Below are 24,772 nucleotides of genomic sequence, written 5' to 3'. Positions count from 1 at the left end.
CCTTACCGGTTTATACTGGTCCGTAGCAGTTCATACTGGTCTATACTGGTTCGTGCTGGCCCATGTGGGTCTGTACTGGTGCATATTGGTCTGTACTGGCCCTTACTGGTCCGTACTGGTGCAGATGAACCTGGAGCGTGTTTCCAACGAGGAGAAGCTGCAGCTGTGCCGGAAATACTACCTGGGTGAGTGACCCCTGAGTGACCCCTGAGTGACCCTGAGTGACCCTGAGTGACCCTGAGTGACCCCTGAGTGACCCCCGAGTGACCCTGAGTGACCCTGAGTGACCCCCGAGTGACCCCCGAGTGACCCCCCGAGTGACCCTGAGTGACCCTGAGTGACCCTGAGTGACCCTGAGTGACCCTGAGTGACCCCCGAGTGACCCCCGAGTGACCCCCGAGTGACCCCCGAGTGACCCCTGAGTGACCCTGAGTGACCCCTGAGTGACCCTGAGTGACCCCCCGAGTGACCCCCGAGTGACCCTGAGTGACCCCTGAGTGACCCTGAGTGACCCTGAGTGACCCCGAGTGACCCCCGAGTGACCCCCGAGTGACCCTGAGTGACCCCTGAGTGACCCCTGAGTGACCCCTGAGTGACCCTGAGTGACCCCCGAGTGACCCTGAGTGACCCCTGAGTGACCCCTGAGTGACCCCTGAGTGACCCCTGAGTGACCCCCGAGTGACCCCCGAGTGACCCTGAGTGACCCCCTGAGTGACCCTGAGTGACCCTGAGTGACCCCGAGTGACCCCGCGAGTGACCCCCGAGTGACCCTGAGTGACCCCTGAGTGACCCCTGAGTGACCCCTGAGTGACCCTGAGTGCCCCTGAGTGACCCTGACCTGTGGACCCTGAGTGACCCCCGAGTGACCCTGAGTGACCCCTGAGTGACCCCTGAGTGACCCTGAGTGCCCCTGAGTGACCCCTGAGTGACCCTGAGTGACCCCTGAGTGACCCCTGAGTGACCCTGAGTGCCCCTGAGTGACCCTGAGTGACCCTGAGTGACCCCCGAGTGACCCCCGAGTGACCCCCGAGTGACCCCCGAGTGACCCCTGAGTGACCCCTGAGTGACCCCTGAGTGACCCCTGAGTGACCCCCGAGTGGACCCCTGAGTGACCCTGAGTGACCCTGAGTGACCCCCGAGTGACCCTGAGTGACCCCTGAGTGACCCCTGAGTGACCCTGAGTGCCCCTGAGTGACCCCTGAGTGACCCTGAGTGACCCCTGAGTGACCCCTGAGTGACCCTGAGTGCCCCTGAGTGACCCTGACCCTGAGTGACCCCCGAGTGACCCCGAGTGACCCCGAGTGACCCCCGAGTGACCCCTGAGTGACCCTGAGTGACCCTGAGTGACCCCCTGAGTGACCCCCGAGTGACTCTGAGTGACCCTGAGTGACCCTGAGTGACCCCCGAGTGACCCCCGAGTGACCCCCGAGTGACCCCTGAGTGACCCTGAGTGACCCCTGAGTGACCCCTGAGTGACCCCCGAGTGACCCCCGAGTGACCCCGAGTGACCCCTGAGTGACCCCTGAGTGACCCTGAGTGACCCCCGAGTGACCCTGAGTGACCCTGAGTGACCCTGAGTGACCCCTGAGTGACCCTGAGTGACCCTGAGTGACCCCCGAGTGACCCCTGAGTGACCCTGAGTGACCCCTGAGTGACCCCTGAGTGACCCCTGAGTGACCCTGAGTGACCCCTGAGTGACCCTAGAGTGACCCTGAGTGACCCCCGAGTGACCCCCGAGTGACCCTGAGTGACCCCCGAGTGACCCCCGAGTGACCCCTCGAGTGACCCTGAGTGACCCCTGAGTGACCCCCGAGTGACCCCTGAGTGACCCCCGAGTGACCCCTGAGTGACCCCGAGTGACCCCTGAGTGACCCTGAGTGACCCCTGAGTGACCCTGAGTGCCCCTGAGTGACCCCTGAGTGACCCTGAGTGACCCCTGAGTGACCCCTGAGTGACCCCCGAGTGACCCTGAGTGACCCCTGAGTGACCCTGAGTGCCCCTGAGTGACCCCTGAGTGCCCCTGAGTGACCCCTGAGTGACCCCTGAGTGACCCCTGAGTGACCCCTGAGTGACCCTGAGTGACCCCCGAGTGACCCTGAGTGACCCTGAGTGACCCTGAGTGACCCCTGAGTGACCCTGAGTGACCCTGAGTGACCCCTGAGTGACCGCTGAGTGACCCCTGAGTGACCTGAGTGACCCTGAGTGACCCTGAGTGACCCCCGAGTGACCCCCGAGTGACCCCGAGTGACCCCGAGTGACCCCTGAGTGACCCTGAGTGACCCCTGAGTGACCCCTGAGTGACCCCTGAGTGACCGCTGAGTGACCCCCGAGTGACCCCCGAGTGACCCCCGAGTGACCCCGAGTGACCGCTGAGTGACCCCTGAGTGACCCTGAGTGACCCCGAGTGACCCCGAGTGACCCGAGTGACCCCGAGTGACCCTGAGTGACCCCTGAGTGACCCTGAGTGACCCTGAGTGACCCCTGAGTGACCCCTGAGTGACCCCTGAGTGACCCCTGGAGTGACCCTGAGTGACCGCTGAGTGACCCTGAGTGACCCCCGAGTGACCCCTGAGTGACCCCCGAGTGACCGCTGAGTGACCCCTGAGTGACCCTGAGTGACCCCGAGTGACCCGAGTGACCCCGAGTGACCCCCGAGTGACCCCCGAGTGACTCCGAGTGACCCTGAGTGACCCCTGAGTGACCCCCGAGTGACCGCTGAGTGACCCCTGAGTGACCCTGAGTGATCCCGAGTGACCCCGAGTGACCCCGAGTGACCCCTGAGTGACCCCTGAGTGACCGCTGAGTGACCCCTGAGTGACCCTGAGTGACCCCGAGTGACCCTGAGTGACCCCGAGTGACCCCGAGTGACCCTGAGTGACCCCTGAGTGACCCCTGAGTGACCCTGAGTGACCCCTGAGTGACCCTGAGTGACCCCGAGTGACCCCGAGTGACCCTGAGTGACCCCCGAGTGACCCTGAGTGACCCTGAGTGACCCTGAGTGACCCCGAGTGACCCCTGAGTGACCCCTGAGTGACACCTGAGTGACCCGAGTGACCCCTGAGTGACCCTGAGTGACCCCTGAGTGACCCCTGAGTGACCCCTGAGTGACCCCTGAGTGACCCCTGAGTGACCCCCGAGTGACCCCTGAGTGACCCCCTGAGTGACCCCCTGAGTGACCCCGAGTGAAACCTGAGTGATTCCTGAGTGACCCCTGAGTGACCCCGAGTGACCCCTGAGTGACCCCTGAGTGACCCCTGAGTGACCCCTGAGTGTCCCCTGAGTGACCCGAGTGTCCCCTGAGTGACCTCTGAGTGACCCCCGAGTGACCCCAGGGATCCCTGTGGGCCTGGCACTGCCCAGGTGCCCCCAGCTCTGCCCAGCTGTGCCCAGCTGTGTCAGGGTGTGCCCAGGTGTGTTCCAGCTGTGCCAGGGTGCCCTCACCTGTGCCCCCCGTCGGTGCCCAGCTGTGCCCAGCTGTGCCCAGGTGCCCTGAGCCGTGCCCTCACCGGTGCCCAGGCGGGTTCCTGCTGCTGCCTTCCTGTGCCTGTGCCCAGCTGTGTCAGGGTGTATCCCAGCTGTGCCCAGCTGTGCCCAGCTGTGTCAGGGTGTATCCCAGCTGTGCCCAGCTGTGCCCAGCTGTGCCCTGGTGTGTCCCAGCTCTGCCCAGCTGTGCCCAGCTGTGTCAGGGTGTATCCCAGCTGTGCCCAGCTGTGCCCCGGTGTGTCCTAGCTCTGCCCAGCTGTGCCCAGCTGTGTCAGGGTGTATCCCAGCTGTGCCCAGGTGTGCCCTGGTGTGTCCCAGCTGTGCCCAGCTGTGTCAGGGTGTATCCCAGCTGTGCCCAGCTGTGCCCAGCTGTGCCCTGGTGTGGTCCCAGCTCTGCCCAGCTGTGCCCAGCTGTGTCAGGGTGTATCCCAGCTGTGCCCAGCTGTGCCCCGGTGTGTCCCAGCTGTGCCCAGCTGTGTCAGGGTGTATCCCAGCTGTGCCCAGGTGCCCGCAGGTGCCCTGAGCGGTGCCCCTCCCCCGTGCCCCCGTCAGTGCCCGGTTGGTTCTTGCTGTGCCCACAGTCGGTGCCCAGGTGTATCCCAGGTGCCCCCAGGTGTGCCCATGTTGGTGCCCAGCTGTGCCCAGCTGTGCCCAGCTGTGCCCAGGTGTGCCCTGAGCGGTGCCCATGTTGGTGCCCAGCTGTGCCCAGGTGTGCCCATGTTGGTGCCCAGCTGTGCCCAGCTGTGCCCAGGTGTGCCCAGCTGTGCCCTGAGCGGTGCCCATGTTGGTGCCCAGCTGTGCCCAGGTGTGCCCAGGTGTGCCCAGCTGTGCCCAGGTGTGCCCAGGTGTGCCCAGCTGTGCCTGAGCGGTGCCCATGTTGGTGCCCAGCTGTGCCCAGGTGTGCCCAGGTGTGCCCAGCTGTGCCCAGGTGTGCCCAGGTGTGCCCAGCTGTGCCCTGAGCGGTGCCCATGTTGGTGCCCAGCTGTGCCCAGCTGTGTCCATGTTGGTGCCCAGGTGTGCCCATGTTGGTGCCCAGCTGTGCCCAGGTGTGCCCAGGTGTGCCCAGCTGTGCCCAGCTGTGCCCAGCTGTGCCCTGAGCGGTGCCCATGTTGGTGCCCAGCTGTGCCCAGGTGTGCCCATGTTGGTGCCCAGCTGTGCCCAGGTGTGCCCAGGTGTGCCCAGCTGTGCCCAGCTGTGCCCAGCTGTGCCCTGAGCGGTGCCCATGTTGGTGCCCAGCTGTGCCCAGCTGTGCCCAGGTGTGCCCAGGTGTGCCCAGGTGTGCCCAGCTGTGCCCCTGAGCGGTGCCCATGTTGGTGCCCAGCTGTGCCCAGGTGTGCCCAGCTGTGCCCAGCTGTGCCCTGAGCGGTGCCCATGTTGGTGCCCAGGCGGGTTCCTGCTGCTGCCCTTCCTGTGGCTGGTGAACGTGCTCTGGTTCTTCCGCGCCGCCTTCCTGGCGCCGCCCTTCGGGGAGCAGCCGCCGCCTCAAACGCTGTGAGCGCCCGGCGGGGATTTGGGGGGGTTTGGGGATTTTGGGGGGGTTTGGGGGGGAATTTGGGGGGGTTTGGGGGGATTTGGGGGGATTTTTGGGGGAGATTTGGGGGGGGGAATTTTGGGGAATTGGGGGGAGAATTTGGGGGGATTTGGGGGGAAATTTTGGGGGATTTTGGGAAATCTGGGGGGTTTTGGGGGGGTTTTGGGAAATTTGGGGGGGATTTGGGGGGATTTTGGGGGAGATTTGGGGAAATCTGGGGGATTTGGGGGGAGATTTGGGGGGAATTTTGGGGAATTGGGGGAGAATTTGGGGGGATTCGGGGGAATTTGGGGGAGATTTGGAGGGAATTTTGGGCAATTTGGGGGGTTTGGGGGAATTAGGGGAGAATTCGGGGGGAATTTGGGGCAATTTGGGGGAGATTTGGGGGGAGTTTTGGGGAATTGGGGGGATTTGGGAGAGATTTGGGGGTAATTTGGGGGATTTTGGGGGGAATTTGGGGGATTTTGAGAAATTTGGGGGATTTTTTGGGGAGATTTGGGGGGAATTTGGGGAGAATTCGGGGGGGATTTTGGGGGGAATTCGGGGGAATTTGGGGGAGATTTGGAGGGAATTTTGGGGGCATTTGGGGGGAATTTGGGGGGATTTTGGGACAATTTGGGGGGAATTTGGGGCAATTTTAAGATTTTTTTAAGATTTTGGGGGGATTTGTGGGGGTTTTCAGGGATTTGGGGGAATTTGGGGGGACTTGGAGGAATTTGGGGGAGATTTGGGGGGAAATTTGGGGGATTGGGGGAGAATTTTGGGGGGATTTGGGGCATTTTGGGGGAAAATTGGGGCGGTTTGGGGATTTGGGGAGAATTGGGGCAATTTAGGAGATTTTGGGGTAATTTTGGGGGGGAATTTGGGGAGGATTTGGGGGAATTCTGAGGAGAATTTTGGGGGGATTTGGGGAGAATTTGGGGGAAATTTGGGTAATTTTGGGGGAACTTGGGGAGATTTTGGGGAAATTTTGGGGATTTGGGAGGATTTGGGGAGGATTTGGGGAGGATTTGGGGAAGGATTTGGGGAATTTGGGGGGATTTTGGGGGGAATTTGGGGAATTTTTGGGGTAATTTTGGGGTATTTTAGGGGCATTTGCACAATTTTGGGGAAATTTCTGGGGATTTGGGCTGATTTTGGGCTGATTTGGGGGATTTGGGATTTCGGGGCTGATTTTGGGGGGGATTTGGGGGCTGATTCTTGGGTGGATTTGGGGGAATTTTGGGGCTGATTTTTGGCTGGTTTTGGACTGATTTTGGGGTGGATTTGGGGGGATTTTGGGGCTGATTTTGAGGTGGATTTGGGTGGATTTTGGGGCTGATTTCGGGGGCTGATTTTAGGGCTGGTTTTTGGGTGGATTGGGGGGATTTCGAGGCTGGTTTTTGGGTGGATTTGGGGGGATTTTGGGGCTGGGTTTCGGGGCTGGTTTTGGGGTGGATTTGGGTTGATTTCGGGGCTGGTTTTTGGGTGGATTTGGGGTGATTTCGGGGCTGATTTGGTGGATTTGGGGGGATTTCGGGGCCGGTTTTTGGGTGGATTTGGGGGAATTTCGGGGGCCGGTTTTTGGGTAGATTTGGGGTGATTTTGGGGCTGGTTTTTGGGTGGATTTGGGTAGATTTCGGGGCTGGTTTTTGGGCGGATTTGGGGTGATTTTGGGGTGGATTTGGGGGGATTTCGGGGCCGGTTTTTGGGTGGATTTGGGGGGATTCGGGGCCGGTTTTTGGGTGGATTTGGGGGGATTTCGGGGCCAGTTTTTGGGTAGATTTGGGGGGATTTCGGGGCTGGTTTTTGGGTGGATTTGGGTAGATTTCGGGGCTGGTTTTTGGGCGGATTTGGGGTGATTTTGGGGGGGGATTTGGGGGCTGATTTTGGGGTGGATTTGGGTGGATTCGGGGCCGGTTTTTGGGTGGATTTGGGGTGATTTCGGGGCCCCTCGCTGACGCCTCCCGTCCCCCCCCCAGACGTGCTGCGCTCGGCCGTGGGGGCGGCGCTCTGGGGGCTGGGCCTGGGCCTGTGGGTGGCGCTGTTCCAGACCCCGCCGCGGCCAATGGGGGGGCGCTGGGCGACGCCCTCAGCTTCACGCAGCCAATGGGGAGAGCCCTGAGAGGGGGCGGCGCCGCGGGGCGGCCAATGGGAGCGCGGCGAGGTGGGGGCGGGGCTGGAGGCAGCCAATGGGAGGGGGAGGGGGGCGGGGCTTCGGTGGGAGGGGGCGGGGCTAAGGGCAGCCAATGAGAAAGGAGGGGGCGGGGCTGAGAGCAGCCAATGGGAGAGGAGGGGCGGGGCTAAGGGCAGCCAATGGGAGGGGAGGGGCAGGGCTTGGGTTGGCCAATGGGAGGGGAGGGAGGGCGGGAATTTTGGCTCTTTTGGGGTGAATTTGGGGCGTTTTGGGGTCATTTTTGGGTGAATTTTTGGGTGACTTTTGGGCGGATTTGGGGCCGCTTTTTCAGATACTTTTTGGGCTGAATTTGGGGCATTTTGGGGTCACTGGGGGAATTTCGGGTGGATTTTTAGGTATTTTTGGGGGAGTTTGGGGTATTTTGGGGTCATTTTGGGGTGGATTTTGGGTGAATTTGAGGCATTTTTGGGGTGGATTTTTGGGAGGATTTCGGGCTGAATTTGGGGCATTTTGGGGTGAATTTGGGGTCATTTTTTCAGGTAATTTTGGGATGAATTTTGGGTGAACTTCGGGCTGAATTTGGGGGCATTTTTGGGGTGGATTTTTGGGAGGATTTTGGGGTGATTTGGGGCATTTTGGGGTGGTATTTTTGGGTGGATTTTGGCGGATTTGGGGCCGTTTTTTCAGGTAATATTGGGGTGAGTTTAGGGCATTTTGGCGAGAATTTGGGGCATTTGGGGTGAATTTGGGGCATTTTGGCGTGAATTTGGGGTCATTTTTTTCAGGTAATTTTTGGATGAATTTTGGGTGAATTTCGGGCTGAATTTGGGGCATTTTTGGGTGGAGTTTTGGGAGGATTTCGGGCTGAATTTGGGGCATTTGGGGTTGATATTTTTGGGCTCATTTTGGCTGCATTTGGGGCCGTTCTTCCAGGGCATTTCGGGCTGAATTTGGGGCATTTCCGGCATTTCCGGGTCCATTTGGGGGCGGGGTCTCAGCCAGCCAATGGGAGCGCGCTGAGAACCGGGGGGGCGTGGCCAGAGAAAGGGGCGTGGCCAGAGAAAGGGGCGTGGCCTCGCTGATTGCGACCCCTCCCTCCTTCCCTCCACAGGAGCGATGACGTCACCACAGCCCCGCCCCTTTTGCCCAAATAAAGGCATTGACCACACCCAGAGCGGAAAGGGGCGGAGCCTTTATTGGTGGGGCGTGGCCGGGGTGGGCGTGCCGGGGTGGGCGTGGCCCGGGGTGGGCGTGGGCCTCACTGGCGCTCGTAGATGATGCGCAGCAGGCGCAGGCTGGGCCCGTAGCGCTGCTGCTGCTCCGCTGCGCCGCCTCCCGCCACCTGCGGGGACCAGTAGGGACCAGTATGGACCAGTATAGACCGGGACGGACCGGTATAAACCGGTACAGACTAGTATAAGCTAGTATAAACCATTACAAAACCAGCATGGACCAGTATAAACCAGTATAGACCAGTATAAACCAATATGGACTGGTATAAACCAGTATAGACCAGTATAGACCAGTATAGACCAGTATAAGCCATTATAAACCAGTACGGACCAGTATAAACCAGTACGGAGTGGTATAGACTGGTACGGACCAGTACAGGCTAGTACAAACCAGTAGAGAGCAGTATAGACCAGTACGGACCAGTATAAACCAGTATAGACCAGTATGGACCGGTATAAAGCCAGTATAGACCAGTATGGACCAGTAGGAAACAGTACGGACCGGTACAAACCAGTACGGACCAGTATGAACCAGTACGGACCAGTAGGGACCAGTATAGACCGGTATGGACTGGTATAAAACCAGTATAGGACCAGTACGGACCAGTACGGACCACTATGGACCAGTACAGACCTGTACAGACTGGTACAGACCAGTATGCACCAGTACGGAGCAGTATACACCAGTACGGACCCGTACTGACCAGTACAGACCAGTATGGACCAGTATAAACCAGTATGGACCAGTACAGTCCAGTACATACCGGTATGGACCAATATAAACCAGTATGGACCAGTACAGACCAGAACGGACCGGTACGGACCAGTACAAACCAGTACAGGCTCCCCCAGTACAGCCCAGGGTCCCCCCAGTGTTGCCACTGCCCCCCAGCACCCAAACCAGTACAGACCAGTAGGGACCAGTACGGACCAGTAGGAAGCACTGACACCCTCCAGTACAGCCCAGTCTCCTCGCTCTTTGGCCCAATCCCCTCCCAGTCCCCTCCCAGTCCCCTCCCAATCCCCCCCAGTCCCTCCCAGTCCCCTCCCAGTCCCCTCCCAATCCCCCCCAGTCCCCTCCCAGTCCCCTCCCAATCCCCCCCAGTCCCTCCCAATCCCCTCCCAGTCCCCTCCCAGTCCCCTCCCAGTCTCTCCCAGTCCCTCCCAATCCTTCCCAGTCTCTCCAATCCCCTCCCAGTCCCCTCCCAGTCCCCTCCCAGTCCCCTCCCAATCCCTCCCAGTTTGTCCCAGTGCCTCCCAATCCCCTCCCCGTCCCTCCCAGTCCCTCCCAGTCCCCCCCAATCCCCTCCCAGTCCCTCCAATCCCTCCCAGTCCCTCCCAATCCCTCCCAATCCCCTCCCAGTCCCTCCCAATCCCCTCCCAGTCTCTCCCAGTCCCTCCCAATCCTTCCCAGTCTCTCCCAGTCCCTCCCAATCCTTCCCAGTCTCTCCCAATCCCCTCCCAGTCCCCTCCCAGTCCCCTCCCAGTCCCCCCCAATCCCCTCCCAGTCCCTCCAATCCCTCCCAGTTTGTCCCAGTGCCTCCCAATCCCCTCCCAGTCCCTCCCAATCCCTCCCAGTTTGTCCCAGTGCCCTCCCAATCCCCTCCCAGTCCCCTCCCAGTCTCTCACCGCTGCCGGACCCGTTTCACCTCTCCATGTTTTTGTAGATCAGTGACGTAATCGAGGGGGCGGGGTCGAGCACCTGGGGGCGGGGCCAAGAGCGGTGACATCATCGAGGGGGCGGGGCTTGGATTTTGGGGTGAATTTGGGGGATTCTGGTGGAATTTGGGGATTTGGGGTGAATTTGGGGGATTTTGGGGCGATTTTGGGGTGAATTTTGGGGGTTTTGGGGGGATGTTGGGGTGGATTTTGGGTGAATTTGGGAGATTTGGGGTTAATTTGGGGGTGAATTTTGGGGGGTTTTTGGGGTGAATTTGGGGCATTTTGGGATATTTTGAGGGGAGTTGGGTATTTTGGGGTGAGTTTTGGGTGGTTTTGGGGTGTTTGGGGGCTGTTTTTTGGCGTTTCCGGGGGGGCCGTTGCGGGTTAATTTTTGGGGTATTTTTGGGTATTTTTGGGCTGTTTTGGGCTGTTTCCGGGGAGGTTTTTGGGTTAAATTTTGGGGTATTTTTGGGGTGGTTTTGGGCTGGTTTGGGGCTGGTTTGGGGGTATTTTTAGGGTGGTTTTGGGCTGATTTGGGGTTTCTTTGGGGTGTTTTTTGGGGGGCTTTTGGGGTGAAATTCTGGGGTATTTTGGGGGGTTTTGGGGTACTTTTGGGCTGGTTTGGGGCTCTTTTTGGGGTGTTTCCAGGGGGGTTTTGGGGTTAAATTTTGGGGCATTTTTGGGCTGTTTTGGGTGGTTTGGGGCTGTTTTGAGGGGGGGGTTTAGGGCTAATTTTTGGGGTGGTTTTGGGCTGTTTTGGGGCTATTTTTGGGGTATTTTTGGGGTGGTTTTGGGGGCTGGTTTGGGGCTGGTTTTGGGGTATTTTGGGCTGGTTTTGGGCTGTTTTGGGGCTGTTTTGGGGGTTTTTGGGGTGGTTTTGGGGCTGTTTTGGGGCTGGTTTTGGGGTATTTTTTGGGCTGTTTTGGGGTTAAACTGTGGGGTATTTTTTGGGCTGTTTTGGGGCTGTTTTTGGGGTATTTTTGGGTAGTTTTTGGGGTGATTTTAGGGTATTTTTGGGGTATTTTAGGTGGTTTTTGGGCTGTTTTGGGGCTGTTTTGGGGTATTTGGGGTTGTTTTTGGGGCTGTTTGGGGTGATTTTGGGGTATTTTGGGCTGGTTTTGAGCTGTTTTGGGGCTGGTTTTGGGGTATTTTTGGGCTGTTTTGGGCTGTTTTGGGCTGTTTTGGGGGGTTTTGGGCTCTCACCTGGTCCGAGGGCCCCGGCGTCCTCGTCAGGCCCGAGGGGGGAGGGGACGCGCGGGGCCAGGGCGGGGCTGGGGGGGGGCAGCCTCCAGCACATCCTCGGCCTTGGGGGGCGCCTGCACCAGTACGGACCAGTATGGACCGGTATGGACCAGTATGGACCAGTACGGACCAGTATGGACCGGTACGGACCAGTACGGACCGGTATGGAGCAGTACGGACCAGTATGGACCAGTATGGACCGGTACGGACCAGTACGGACCAGTATGGACCAGTATGGACCAGTATGGACCAGTACGGACCGGTACGGACCGGTACAGACCAGTATGGACCACTATGCACCAGTACGGACCAGTATCGACCAATATAAACCAGTAATAAACCAGTATGGACCAGTATAAACCAGTTTGGACGGTACGGACCACTACAGACCGGTACGGACCGGTACGGACCAGTACGGACCAGTATGGACCAGTATAAACCAGTATAAACCAGTACGAGCCAGTATAAACCAGTATGGACCAGTATCGACCAGTACGGACCAGTATGGACCAATACAGACCAGGAATCACCCTCAGTGATCTCCCAGTAAAAACCAGTTGGTCCCCAGTCCCTCCAAGTCCCCTCCCAGTTTGTCCCAGTCCCTCCCAGTGCCATTATCACCCCGAAAATTCCCGGGTTCCACCCCAAAATTGCCGAGTTTTCCCCTCCCAGTCCCTCCCAGTTTGTCCCAGTTCATCCCAGTTCCCTCCCAGTCTATCCCAGTTCCCTCCCAGTCCCCTCCCAGTGCCCTTTCCAGCCTAAAATTGCCATTTTTCACCCCAAAACCGCCGGGTTTTTCCTCCAGTTCCTCCCAGTATAACTCCGGTCCCTCCCAGTATAACCCAGTCCCTCCCAGTGCCATTTTCCCCCCTAAAATTCCCACTTTTCCCCCAAAAACCACGGGGTTTCTCCCTCCCAGTTCCTTCCCAGTTTGTCCCAGTCCATCCCAGTCCCTCCCAGTTCCTCCCAGTTCCCTCCCAGTCCCTCCCAGTTCTCTCCCAGTCCCCTCCCAGTCCATCCCAGTTCATCCCAGTCCCCTCCCAATCCATCCCAGTCCCCTCCCAGTCCCTCCCAGCCCATCCCAGTCCCCTCCCAGTCCATCCCAGTCCCCTCCCAGTGCCCTTTACACCCCTAAATCCCCCATTTTCACCCCTAAAATCGCCGTTTTTCATCCCAAAACCGCCGGGTTTTTTCCTCCCAGTTGGTCCCAGTCCATCCCAGTTTGTCCCAGTTGCCCACCTGCTCCTGGGGCGCGGCGGGGGCGGGGCTGTGGCCGATCCAGGCGCGGCACACGGGGTACAGGGGGGTCCCGGCCGGGAACTGCCCCAGCTCCACGCTGCGGTCGAACAGGCGGATCACGAACGAGTCTGGGGGGAAACGGGGGCTCAGGGACCCGAAAACTCCCAAAATCACCCCAAAATCACCCAAAAACCCCGAGCAGGCGGATCACGAACGAGTCTGGGGGGAAACGGGGGCTCAGGGACCCGAAAACTCCCAAAATCACCCCAAAATCACCCAAAAACCCCGAACAGGCGGATCACGAACGAGTCTGGGGGGAAACGGGGGCTCAGGGACCCAAAAACTCCCAAAATCACCCCAAAATCACCCAAAAACCCCGAGCAGGCGGATCACGAACGAGTCTGGGGGGAAACGGGGGCTCAGGGACCCAAAAACTCCCAAAATCACCCCAGAACCCCAAAAACGGCCCAAAATCCCCCAAAATCCCCCCAGAAACCCCGAACAGGCAAATGACGAAGGAGTCTGGGGGGAAACGGGGTCAGGGACCCAAAATCCCCCCCAAAAAACCCCAAAATCGCCCCAAAAAACGGCCCAAAAACCACCCGAAAACCCCCAAAATCACCCCAAAAATGGCCCCAAAATCACCCCAAAAATGGCCCCAAAATCCCCCGAAATCCCCCCAAAAACCCCGAACAGGCAAATGACGAACGAGTCTGGGGGGAAACGGGGGCTCAGGGACCCGAAAACTCCCAAAATCACCCCAAAATCACCCCAAAATCACCCAAAAACCCCGAACAGGCGGATCACGAACGAGTCTGGGGGGAAACGGGGGCTCAGGGACCCGAAAACTCCCAAAATCACCCCAAAATCACCCAAAAACCCCAAACAGGCGGATCACGAACGAGTCTGGGGGGAAACGGGGGCTCAGGGACCCGAAAACTCCCAAAATCACCCCAAAATCACCCCAAAATCACCCAAAAACCCCGAACAGGCGGATCACGAACGAGTCTGGGGGGAAACGGGGGCTCAGGGACCCGAAAACTCCCAAAATCACCCCAAAATCACCCAAAAACCCCAAACAGGCGGATCACGAACGAGTCTGGGGGGAAACGGGGGCTCAGGGACCCGAAAACTCCCAAAATCACCCCAAAATCACCCCAAAATCACCCAAAAACCCCGAACAGGCGGATCACGAACGAGTCTGGGGGGAAACGGGGGCTCAGGGACCCGAAATCACCTGAAATCACCCCAAAAACGGCCCAAAAACCACCCGAAAACCCCCAAAATCACCCCAATAACGGCCCAAAAACCACCCGAAAACCCCCCAAATCACCCCAAAAACCCCCAAAATCACCCCGAAAACGGCCCCAAAACCACCCTGAACCCCAAAACCGGCCCAAAAACCGCCCGAAAGTCCCCAAAATCACCCCAAAAACCCCCCAAATCACCCCGAAAACGGCCCAAGAACCAAAAATCCCCCAAAATCCCCCCAGAAACCCCGAACAGGCAAATGACGAAGGAGTCTGGGGGGAAACGGGATCAGGGACCCAAAATCCCCCCAAAAAAACCCCAAAATCGCCCCAAAAACGGCCCAAAAAACCACCCGAAAACCCCCAAAATCACCCCAAAAATGGCCCCAAAATCCCCCGAAATCCCCCCAAAAGCCCCGAACAGGCAAATGACGAAGGAGCCTGGGGGGAAATGGGGGGCTCAGGGGACCCGAAAACCCCCGAAATCACCCCAAAAACGGCCCAAAAACCACCCGAAAACCCCAAAATCACCCCAAAAAACCCCAAATCACCCCAAAAACAGCCCAAAACCCCACCCAAAACCCCCCAAAATCACCCCAAAAATCCCCGAATCACCCCAAAAAACCCCCAAATCACCCCAAAACCCCCACAATCACCCCAAAAACCCCCCAAAATCACCCCAAAAAATGGCCCCAAAATCCCCCCCAAAAATCCCCAAAATCACCCCAAAACCCCCCAAAATCACCCCAAAAATGGCCCCAAAATCCCCCCAAAAATCCCCAAAATCACCCCAAAACCCCCCAAAATCACCCAAAAATGGCCCCAAAATCCCCCAAAACCCCCAACACGGCCCCAGGATCCCCAATTTCGGGTTGGAATTCCTGGATTTGGGATCGAATCCCAATTCTGGGAGCCAAAATTCCCAATTTCGGGGTCAGAATTTCCCAATTTTTTGGTGCAAGAATCCTGGATTTTGGGTCAGAATTCCCAGATTTTGGGGTCAGAATCCCGAATTTTGGGGGAGGATTCCCAGATTTGGGTCAGAATTCCTGGATTAGGGTGCGAATTCCCAATTTTGGGTGAGAATTCCCAATTTTGGGTGAGAATTCCCCAATTTTGGGTCAGAATTCCCAGATTTTGGGTGGGAATTCCCGAATTTGGGTGGGAACTCCCGGATTTTGGGTCAGAATCCCCATTTTGGGTCAGAATTCCCGGATTTTGGGTGGGAATTCCCAGATTTGGGTCAGAATTCCCGAATTTTGGCTGAGAGTTCCCGAATTTTGGGTGGGAATTCCAGATTTTGGGCTCCATTCCAGATTTCGGGTGGGAATCCCCAATTTTGGGTGGGAATTCCCGGATTTCGGGCGGGAATTCCCGGATTTTGGGCTCCATTCCCAGATTTCGGGCTCCATTCCCGGATTTTGGGTGGAATTCCCGAATTTTGGGCTCCATTCCCGGATTTCGGGTGGGAATTCCCGGATTTCGGGCTCCATTCCCGGATTTTGGGTGGGAATTCCTGGATTTCGGGCTCCATTCCCGGATTTTGGGTGGGAATTCCCAGATTTTGGCTCCATTCCCGGATTTTGGGCTCCAATTCCCGAATTTTGGGTAGAATTCCCAGATTTGGGTCAGAATTCCCAGATTTCGGGCTCCATTCCCGGATGTTGGGCTCCATTCCCGGATTTTGGGCTGGAATTCCCGGATTTCGGGCTCCATTCCCGAATTTTGGGTGGGAATTCCCAGATTTTGGGCTCCATTCCCGGATTTCGGGTGGGAATCCCCAATTTTGGGTGGGAATTCCCCAGATTTTGGGTGGGAATTCCCGGATTTCGGGCTCCATTCCCGAATTTTGGGTGGGAATTCCCAGATTTTGGCTCCATTCCCGGATTTTGGGCTCCAATTCCCAGATTTTGGGTGGGAATTCCCAGATTTGGGTCAGAATTCCCAGATTTCGGGCTCCATTCCCGGATTTCGGGCTCCATTCCCGGATTTTGGGTGGGAATCCCGGATTTTGGCTCCATTTCCGGATTTTGGGCTCCAATTCCCAGATTTTGGGTGGGAATTCCCAGATTTGGGTCAGAATTCCCGGATTTCGGGCTCCCATTCCCAGATTTCGGGCTCCAATTCCCAGATTTCGGGTGGGAATTCCCAGATTTGGGGCAGAATTCCCGGATTTCGGGCTCCATTCCTGGATTTCGGGCTCCATTCCCAGATTTTGGGCTCCATTCCCGGATTTCGGGCTCCAATCCCGGATTTCGGGTGGGAATTCCCAGATTTCGGGTGGGAATTCCCAGATTTGGGTCAGAATTCCTGGATTTCGGGCTCCATTCCCGGATTTCGGGCGGGAATTCCCGGGATTTTGGGTGGGAATTCCCAGATTTCGGGCTCCAATCCCGGATTTCGGGGTGGGAATTCCCAGATTTCGGGTGGGAATTCCCAGGTTTGGGTCAGAATTCCCGGATTTCGGGCTCCATTCCCGGATTTCGGGCTCCAATCCCGGATTTCGGGCTCCATTCCCAGATTTTGGGTGGGAATTCCCAGGTTTGGGTCAGAATTCCCGGATTTCGGGTGGGAATTCCCGGATTTCGGGCTCCAATCCCGGATTTCGGGTGGGAATTCCCAGATTTTGGGTGGGAATTCCCAGGTTTGGGTCAGAATTCCCGGATTTCGGGTGGGAATTCCCCGGATTTCGGGCTCCAATCCCGGATTTCGGGTGGGAATTCCCAGATTTCGGTGGGAATTCCCAGGTTTGGGTCAGAATTCCCGGATTTCGGGCTCCATTCCCGGATTTCGGGCGGGAATTCCCAGATTTTGGGTGGGAATTCCCAGGTTTGGGTCAGGAATTCCCGGATTTCGGGCGGGAATTCCGGGATTTGGGCTCACTCTGTTTCTGGGGGGGGGTCTCCAGCCCCTCCCCCCCCTCCCGGCGCTTCTTCCGCCGCTGCTGCGGGAAACGCCCGGGCGGCCTGCGGGGAGATTTTGGGGGATTTGGGGGATTTTGGGGGAATTTTGGGGGATTTTAGGGGTTTTGGGGAGATTTGGGGGAATTCTGGGAGAAATTTGGCAGAAATTTGGGGGAATTTGGGGAATTTTAGGGGGAGTTGGGGAGATTTTGAGGGGATTTCAGGGGAGATTTGAGAAATTTGGGGGAATTTTTTTGGGATTTGGGGGAATTTTGAGGGATTGGGGAAATTTAGGAGGAATTTTGGAGAATTTTGGGGAATTTTAGGGGATTTCAGGGAGTTCTGGGGGAATTTTGGGGGAAATTTGACAGAAATTTGGGAGAATTTTGGGAATTTTAGGGGGATTTTGGGAATTTCGGGGGAATTTTTTGGGATTTTGAAGGAATTTGAGGGAATTTGGGGGGATTTGGGGAGAATTTCAGGGAATTTCCAGGAATTTCAGGAGGATTTTAGGGGGATTTTGCAGAATTTTAGGAGTTTTGGGGAATTTCGGGGCATTTGAGGAATTCTGGGGATTTTAGGGAGTTTTAGGGGGATTTTAGGGGAATTTATGAGGATTTTGTGGGATTTTGGGGGATTTGGGGAGAATTTTGGGGAATTTTGGGAATTTTAGGGGATTTGGGGAGATTTGGGGGGTTTGGGGGAGATTTGAAGAATTTGGGGAATTTTTTTGGGATTTGGGGGAAATTTTGAGGGATTTGGGGAAATTTAGGAGCAATTTTGGAGAGTTTGGGGAATTTTAGGGGATTTCAAGGAACTTGGGGGAATTTCGGGACGATTTGGGGAAAATTTGACAGAAATTTGGGGGAATTTTGGGAATTTTAGGGGGATTTTGGGAATTTTACGGAATTTGGGGGAGTTTTGGGGGAAATTTTTGGAATTTTAGGGGGAGTTAGGGGAATTTTGCGGGATTTTGGGGGATTTTGGGGGATTTTGGGGGAATTTAGGGGATTTGGGGAAATTTTAGGGGAAATTTGGCGGGAAATTTGGGGGATTTCTGGAAAAAATTGGGGAAATTTTGAAGAATTTTAGGGGATTTGGGAGAATTTTGGGGGATTTTGGGGAATTTCAGGGGGATTTTAGGGGGATTTGGGGAGATTTTGGGGGATTTCGGGGGAGATTTGAGGAATTTGGGGGAATTTTTTGGGATTTGGGGGAATTTGGGGGGAATTTCAGGGAATTTGGGGGATTTTGAGGAATTCTAGGGAGATTTTAGAGGACTTGGGGGAATTTGGAATTTTAGGGGAAAATTTGAGGAGATTTTGGAGAATTTCAGGGGGATTTTTAGGGAATTTAGGGGGATTTGGGGGGAATTTTAGGGAGACTTGAGGGATTTTGGGGAATTTTTGGGAAATTTGAGGGATTTGGGGGGAATTTGGGGGGAATTTTAGGGGAATTTCAGGGGATTTGGGGCATTTTTGGGGATTTGGGGGGAATTTGGGGAGATTTTGGGGATTTTGGGGGAATTTGGGGAGATTTTGGGGATTTTGGGGGAATTTGGGGAGATTTTGGGGGATTTTGGGGGAATTTGGGGCATTTTCGGGGTCTCACCTCTTCCCGGGACGCTGGGCGGAGGCCTCCCTGCAAGAATTTGGGATCAGAGAGGGAATTTGGGATCAAAGAGGGGAATTTCGGGATCAGGGAGGGATTTTGGGATCAGGGATTGGGGATCAGGAGGGAATTTCGGGATCAGGGATTTTGGGACAAAAGAGGAGAATTTCAGATCAAAAAGAGGAATTTTGGGATCAGGGCTGAATTTTGGGATCAGGAACTTTGGGATGGGGATTTTGGGATCAGGGAGGGAATTTCGGTCGGGATCGAAAAGAGGAACTTTGGGATGGGGATTTTGGGATGGGGATTTGGGATCAGGGCTGAATTTTGGGATCAGGGATTTTGGGATCGGGGATTTTGGATCAGGATTTGGGATCGGGATTTGGGATCAGGATTTGGGATCAGGGGCTGAATTTGGGATCAGGATTTTGAGATCAGGAATGAAATTTGGGATCGGGATTTTGAGATCAGGATTTGGGATCGGGATTGGGATCGGGATTTGGGATCAGGATTTGGGATCGGGATTTGGGATCAGGGCTGAATTTTGGGATCAGGATTTTGGGATCAGGGCTGAATTTTGGGATCAGGAACTTGGGATGGGGATTTTGGGATGGGGATTTTGGGATCAGGGAGGGGGAATTTTGGATCGAAAAGAGGAATTTTGGGATGGGGATTTTGGGATGGGGATTTGGGGATCAGGGCTGAATTTTGGGATCAGGAATTTCAGGATCAGGGATTTTGGGATCAGGAACTTTGGGATCAGGAGGAATTTTGGCATCAAAAAGAGGAATTTTGGGATCAGGGATTTTGGGATCAGGAATGAAATTTGGGATCGGGATTTTGAGATCAGGATTTGGGATCGGGGATTTGGGATCGGATTTGGGATCAGGAATTTGGGGATCAGGAATTTTGGGATCAGGGATTTGGGATCAGGGATTTGGGATCGGGAATTTTGGGATCAGGATTTGGGATCGGGATTTGGGGATCGGGAATTTTGGGATCAGGATTTGGGATCAGGATTTTGGGATCGGGGATTTCGGATCGGGGATTTGGGATCGGGATTTGGGATCAGGGATTTGGGATCAGGAATTTTGGGATCAGGGATTTGGGATCAGGATTTGGGATCGGGATTTGGATCGGGATTTGGGATCGGGATTTGGGATCCGGGATTTGGGATCAGGGATTTGGGATCAGGGCTGAATTTTGGGATCAGGATTTTGGGATCAGGGATTTGGGATCGGGATTTGGGATCGGGATTTGGGATCAGGGCTGAATTTTGGGATCAGGATTTTGGGATCAGGGCTGAATTTTGGGATGGGGATTTGGGATGGGATTTGGATCAGGGATGAAATTTGGATCAGGATTTGGGATCAGGACTTGGGATCAGGTTTTGGGATCAGGAATTTCGGGATCAGGGATGAATTTTGGGATCAGGATTTTGGGATCGGGATTTGGGATCGGGATTTGGGATCAGGGCTGAATTTTGGGGATCAGGATTTGGGCTCAGGGATTTGGGATCGGGATTTGGGATCAGGGCTGAGTTTTGGGATCAGGATTTTGGGATCGGGATTTGGGATCGGGATTTGGGATCGGGATTTGGGATCAGGATTTGGGATCAGGGATTTGGGATCGGGATTTGGGATCAGGGCTGAATTTTGGGATCAGGATTTTGGGATCAGGATTTTGGGATCGGGATTTGGGATCAGGGATGAATTTTGGGATCAGGATTTTGGGATCAGGGCTGAATTTTGGGATGGGGATTTGGGATGGGGATTTGGGATCAGGGATGAAATTTGGGATCGGGGATTTGGGATGGGGATTTGGATCGGGATTTTGGGATCAGGATTTTGGGATGGGGATTTGGGATCAGGGATGGATTTTGGGATCAGGATTTGGGATGGGGGGGATGGGGATTTGGGATGGGGATTTTGGGATGGGATTTTGGGATGGGATTTTGGGATCCCCCCTCACTTGTTCGGCGGCCTCCCCGGGCGCCTTCCCCGGCTCCTCCTCCAGCGGCTCCCTGCGGGGTTCGGGATTGGGAGGCTCCCAAAATCCTGGGAACCCCCCTGAGAGACCCCAAAAACCCCAAAATCCCCCCAAAAATCCACCCAAAAAAATCCACCCCAAATCCCCCCAAAAATCCCCAAATTCCCCCAAAATCCTCCCAAAATCCCCCCAAAATCCTCCCAAAATATCCCAAAGTCCCCCCAAAATCCCCTAAATTCCTCCCAAAATCCCCCCAAATTCCTCCCAAAAATCCCCCAAAATCCCCCAAAAATTCTTCCCAAAAATCCCCCCAAAATCCCCCAAATTCCTCCCAAAATCCGCCCCAAATCCCCCAAAAATCTCCCAAAAAATCCACCCAAAATCCCCAAATTCCCCCAAAAATCGTCCCAAAAATCCCCCAAAATCCCCCAAAAATTCTTCCCAAGAATCCCCCAAAATCCCCCCAAAACCCTCCCCAAAATCCACCCAAAATCCGCCCCAAATCCCCCCAAAATCCCCCAAATTCGCCCAAAAATCCACCCAAATTCCCCCAAAAATTCTTCCCAAAAATCCCCCAAAATCCCCCCAAAATCCTCCCAAATTCCTCCCAAAAACCCACCCAAACTCCCCCCAAAAATCCTCCCCAAAAATCCCCAAAATCCTCCCAAAAAAATCCCCCAAAAATTCTCCCAAAATCCCCCAAAATCTTCCCAAAAATCCCCCAAATCCCTCCCAAAAGTCCCCCAAACCCCCCCAAAAATTCTTCCCAAAAATCCCCCCAAAATCCTCCCAAAAATTCCCCAAATTCCTTCCAAAAACCCCCAAAAATCCTCCCAAAAATCCTCCCAAATCCCCCCAAAAATCTCCAAAAAATCCCAAAAATCCCCAAAAATTCCCCCCAGAACCCCCAAAAATCCCCCCAAAAAATCCCAAATTCCCCAAAATCCCAAAGAACCCCCCAAAAAATCCCAAAATGCCCCCAAAAATCCCAAAATTTCCTCAAATCCCCCAGAAATTCCCAAAATCCCCCAAACCTCCCCAAAATGCCCCCAAATCCCCCAAAGTGCCCCCAAAAATCCGCAAATCCCCCAAGCCCCCCGAAAAATCCCCCAAAATCCCCCAAAACCCCCAAAAAATTCCCAAATTCCCCAAGAATTCCCCAAATCCCCCCAAGAAATCCAAAATCCCCCCAAAAATCCCCAAAAAAACCCCTAAAAATTCCCCAATTCCCTCAAAATCCCTCCAAAAAATCCTCCCCCAAATCCCCCCAAAATCCCCTCAAAATCTCCAAAAATCCTCCCAAAAATCCCCCCAAAAATCCCCAAACCCCCAAAAATCCCAAAATCTCCCAAAATCCCCCAAAAATCCCCCCAAATCCCCTCAAAATCCCCCCAAATTCCTCCAAAATCCCCCAAAAATCTCCAAAATCCCCCAAAATCCCCCCAAAAAATCCCAAATTTCCCCCAAATCCCCTTTAACCCCCCAAAAAACCCCCAAATCCCCCCAAAAAACTCCAAAAATCTCCAAAATCCCCCCCAAAAATCCCCAAAATCCCCTAAAAATCCCCCAAAATCCCCAAAATATCCCCAAATCCCCCCAAAAAATCCCAAATACCCTCAAAATGCCCCCCAAAATCCCCTTTAACCCCCTCCAAAATCCCCCCCAAATCCCCCCAAATCCCCAAAAATCCCCCAAAATCCCGGCCAAAAATCCCAAATTTCCCCAAATCCCCCCAAATCCCCCTTTAACCCCCCCAAAAACCCCCAAATTCCCCCCAAAAACTCCAAAAAATCGCCAAAATCTCCCCAAAACCCCCTAAAAATCCCCAAAATCCCCCCCAAATCCCCCAAAATCCTCCCCCAAAAAATCCCAAATTTCCCCCAAATCCCCGAAACCCCCCCAAAACCCCCTAAAAATCCCTGAATTCCCCCCAAAAATCCCCCCCAATCCCCTCCCCCTCCCCCCCCAATCCCTTTTTGGGGTTCCCGGGGGGCATTTTGGGGCGATTTTGGGCGATTTTGGGGTCCCCGCCCCCGTTTCCCCTCCCCCACCTGGGGGCGCCGCGGCCGCGCTGCTGCAGCTGCTCCAGGACGGCGTCCAGGCGGAGCCGGGCCGAGACCGGGTCCAGTTCTGGGCAGTTTGGGGCATTTTGGGGGGAGTTTGGGGCATTTTGGGGAGTTTGGGGGGGATTTGGGGATTTTTGGAGGATTTTTTGGGGGGTTTTTTGGGGCTTTTTTAGGCGTTTTTTAGCAATTTTTGCGGGTTTTTTTTAGGAAATTCCCTGGATTTTGGGGGGGTTTGGGGATTTTCTGGGATTTTTTGGGGATTTTTTGGGGATTTGGGGGGATTTTTTGAGAACTTTTAGGGATCTTTTAGGATTTTGGGGGGTTTGGGGGAGTTTGGGGGGATTTGGGGCGTCCAGGTGGAGCCGGGCCGAGACGGGGTCCAGCTCTGGGGATTTTGGGGCATTTTGGGGGGAGTTTGGGGAGTTTGGGGGGATCCTGGGGGATTTGGGGGAATTTAGGGAGGAATTTTTGGGGGATTTGGGGAGATTCGAGGGGGATTTGGAGGGAATTTGAGGGGATTTTGGGGACTTTTTTGGAAATTTTTGGGGAATTTTTGGGGAATTTTGGGGAATTTTTTGGGAGTTTGGGAGGAGTTTGGGGGATTTTGGCAGGATTTGGGGGGATTTGGGGGGATTTTGGAGGGGAATTTTGGGGAGTTTTTTAGAATTTTCTGAGATTTTGGGGACTTTGGGAAATTTTGGGGAATTTTGAGGGATTTGGGGAATTTGGAGGGAATTTGGGGGAGTTTGGGGGAGACTTTGGGGAATCGGAGGGATTTGGGGGGATTATTGGGAAATTTTTGGGAATTTTTTAGAATTTTTTGGGGATTTGGGGGGATTTGGGGAATTTGGGGGAATTTAGGGGGAGATTGGGGGATTTAGCAGGGATTTGGGGGATTTTGGGGAATTTCAGGAATTTTGGGGATTTTTTGAGAATTTTCTGGGATTTTTGGGGGGGTTTTGTGAGAATTTTTAGGCATTTTTTAGGATTTTGGGATGTTTTGGGGATTTTTGGAGAATTTTCTGGGATTTTTGGGGATTTGAGGGGGATTTTGGGGGATTTGGGGTATCCAGGCAGAGCCGGGCTGAGACCGGGTCCAGCTCTGGGGGTTTTGGGGAATTTTTGGGAATTTTTGGGGATTTTGGGGAGTTTGGGTGGATTTTGGGTGGATTCGGGGGAATTTAGGGGGAATTTTGGGGAATTTGGGGAGATTTGAGGGGCATTTGGAGGGAATTTGGGAGATTTGGGGGGATTTTGGGAGAATCTGAGCGGATTTGGGGAATTTTTGGGGGAATTTTTGGGGAATTTTTTGGAATTTTTGGGGATTTTGGGGAATTTTTTTTGAATTTTGGGGGAATTGTGAGGGGATTTCAGGGACATTTGGAGGGAATTTGGGGGATTTGGGGGGATTTTGGGGAAATTTTGGGGATTTGGGAGGAGTTTGGGGGGATTTTGGGGGGGATTTGGGGGTTTGGGGGGATTTTGGGGAAATTTTTGGGGATTTGGTGGAATTTTTGGGGAATTTTCGGGAATTTTTGGGGAATTGTTGGAGAATTTCAGGGAGTTTGGGGGATTTTTGGGGATTTTTGGGGATTTTGGGGGAATTGAGAGGAGATTTGGGGGGATTTAGGGGGAATTTTTGGGGAATTCTGGGAATTTTGGGGGATTTAGGACGGATTTGGGGGGATTGAGAAGAGATTTGGGGGAATTTTGGGGGTTTTGGGGGGATCGGGGGGGATTTTGCTGGGATTTGGGGGATTTTTGGGCATTTTTGGGGATTGGAGGGGGGTCCTGGGGGGGAATTTGGGGAATTTTGGGGGGATTTGGGGAATTGAGGGGATTTTGGGGGGGATTTGGGGAATTTTTGGGAATTTCGGGGAATTTCGGGGAATTTGGGGGGGATTTTGGGGAACGAGAGGATTTGGGGGGGATCTGGGGAGGATCTGAGGGGATTTGGGGAGGAATTGGGGAATTTTGGGGAAATCTCGGGAATCTGGGGAGTCCTGGGGGGAATTTGGGGAATTTTGGGGGGGATTTTTGGGGTCCGGGAGGGATTCGAGGGAGGATTTGAGAGAATTTTTGGGAATTTGGGAAATTTTGGGGGATCCTGGGGGGGATGTGGGAATTCCAGGGGGATTGGGGGGGGTTCCAGGCTGGGATTTTGGGGCGTTTTGGGGCGTTTTGGGGGCTCCCGGCGGCGCGGGCCGATCTCACCTGGTTTCTCCACCTTCACCTTCGCGGCCATCATGGCTCCGGAGGCGTCTCTGGGGACTGCGAGGGGTGGGAGGGTCACGAGCGATCCCAAATTCCCCCGAACCCCCCCAAAAACCCCAAAATCCCCTCAAATCCCCCCAAAATCCGCCGCCCCCCCCCACCCCCCTCACCGCCACCCTCAGGCGCCGCGCTTCCCCGCCTTCCGCCGCGGCCGCCTCCCATTGGTGGCCGCGA

At 55.0% G+C, this 24,772-nt stretch overlaps 2 protein-coding genes across 3 annotated transcripts in view; one reads left to right on the top strand and one right to left on the bottom strand.

Annotated features, from left to right (window-relative positions):
• The window catches only part of PSENEN (presenilin enhancer, gamma-secretase subunit), a 15,292-nt gene extending 6,178 nt beyond the window's left edge, over positions 1 to 9,114 (top strand). The window contains 8 exon segments of the mRNA XM_048293235.1: positions 125 to 185; positions 4,869 to 4,960; positions 4,962 to 4,974; positions 6,976 to 7,049; positions 7,051 to 7,065; positions 7,067 to 7,160; positions 8,242 to 8,353; positions 8,385 to 9,114. Coding sequence (XP_048149192.1) covers positions 125 to 185; positions 4,869 to 4,960; positions 4,962 to 4,974; positions 6,976 to 7,049; positions 7,051 to 7,065; positions 7,067 to 7,160; positions 8,242 to 8,353; positions 8,385 to 8,550 — 627 coding nt within the window. The 3' untranslated portion in view covers positions 8,551 to 9,114.
• Positions 8,303 to 24,772, bottom strand: LIN37 (lin-37 DREAM MuvB core complex component). 2 transcript variants are annotated; one of them, XM_048293233.1, is made up of 10 exons: positions 24,709 to 24,772; positions 24,539 to 24,595; positions 22,310 to 22,388; positions 20,241 to 20,292; positions 18,270 to 18,299; positions 16,639 to 16,721; positions 12,506 to 12,633; positions 11,228 to 11,340; positions 9,992 to 10,064; positions 8,303 to 8,472 (listed from the first exon to the last, which is right to left on the bottom strand). In XM_048293233.1, exons 1-9 carry the CDS (start codon positions 24,758 to 24,760, stop codon positions 10,008 to 10,010), a joined length of 651 nt encoding a protein of 216 aa, XP_048149190.1. In that variant the 5' UTR covers positions 24,761 to 24,772; the 3' UTR covers positions 8,303 to 8,472; positions 9,992 to 10,007. The 2 variants fall into 2 exon arrangements, with proteins under 2 accessions (XP_048149190.1, XP_048149191.1); XM_048293234.1 differs by lacking the exons at positions 8,303 to 8,472; positions 22,310 to 22,388.

The sequence above is a fragment of the Corvus hawaiiensis genome, assembly GCF_020740725.1.
Source record: "Corvus hawaiiensis isolate bCorHaw1 chromosome 37 unlocalized genomic scaffold, bCorHaw1.pri.cur SUPER_37b, whole genome shotgun sequence".
NCBI lineage: Eukaryota > Metazoa > Chordata > Aves > Passeriformes > Corvidae > Corvus > Corvus hawaiiensis.
This window is presented reverse-complemented; position numbering and strand designations above follow the sequence as displayed.

Bases quoted from the DNA above. Each gene is read 5' to 3' on its own strand.
- LIN37 (XM_048293233.1), bottom strand. From the start codon at position 24,760: ATGGGAGGCGGCCGCGGCGGAAGGCGGGGAAGCGCGGCGCCTGAGGGT. The intron at 24,596-24,708 runs GTGAGGGGGGTG...CACCCCTCGCAG, and splicing joins CGCGGCGCCTGAGGGTGGCG to TCCCCAGAGACGCCTCCGGA. The intron at 18,300-20,240 runs GTGAGGGGGGAT...AAATTCTTGCAG, and splicing joins CCGGGGAGGCCGCCGAACAA to GGAGGCCTCCGCCCAGCGTC.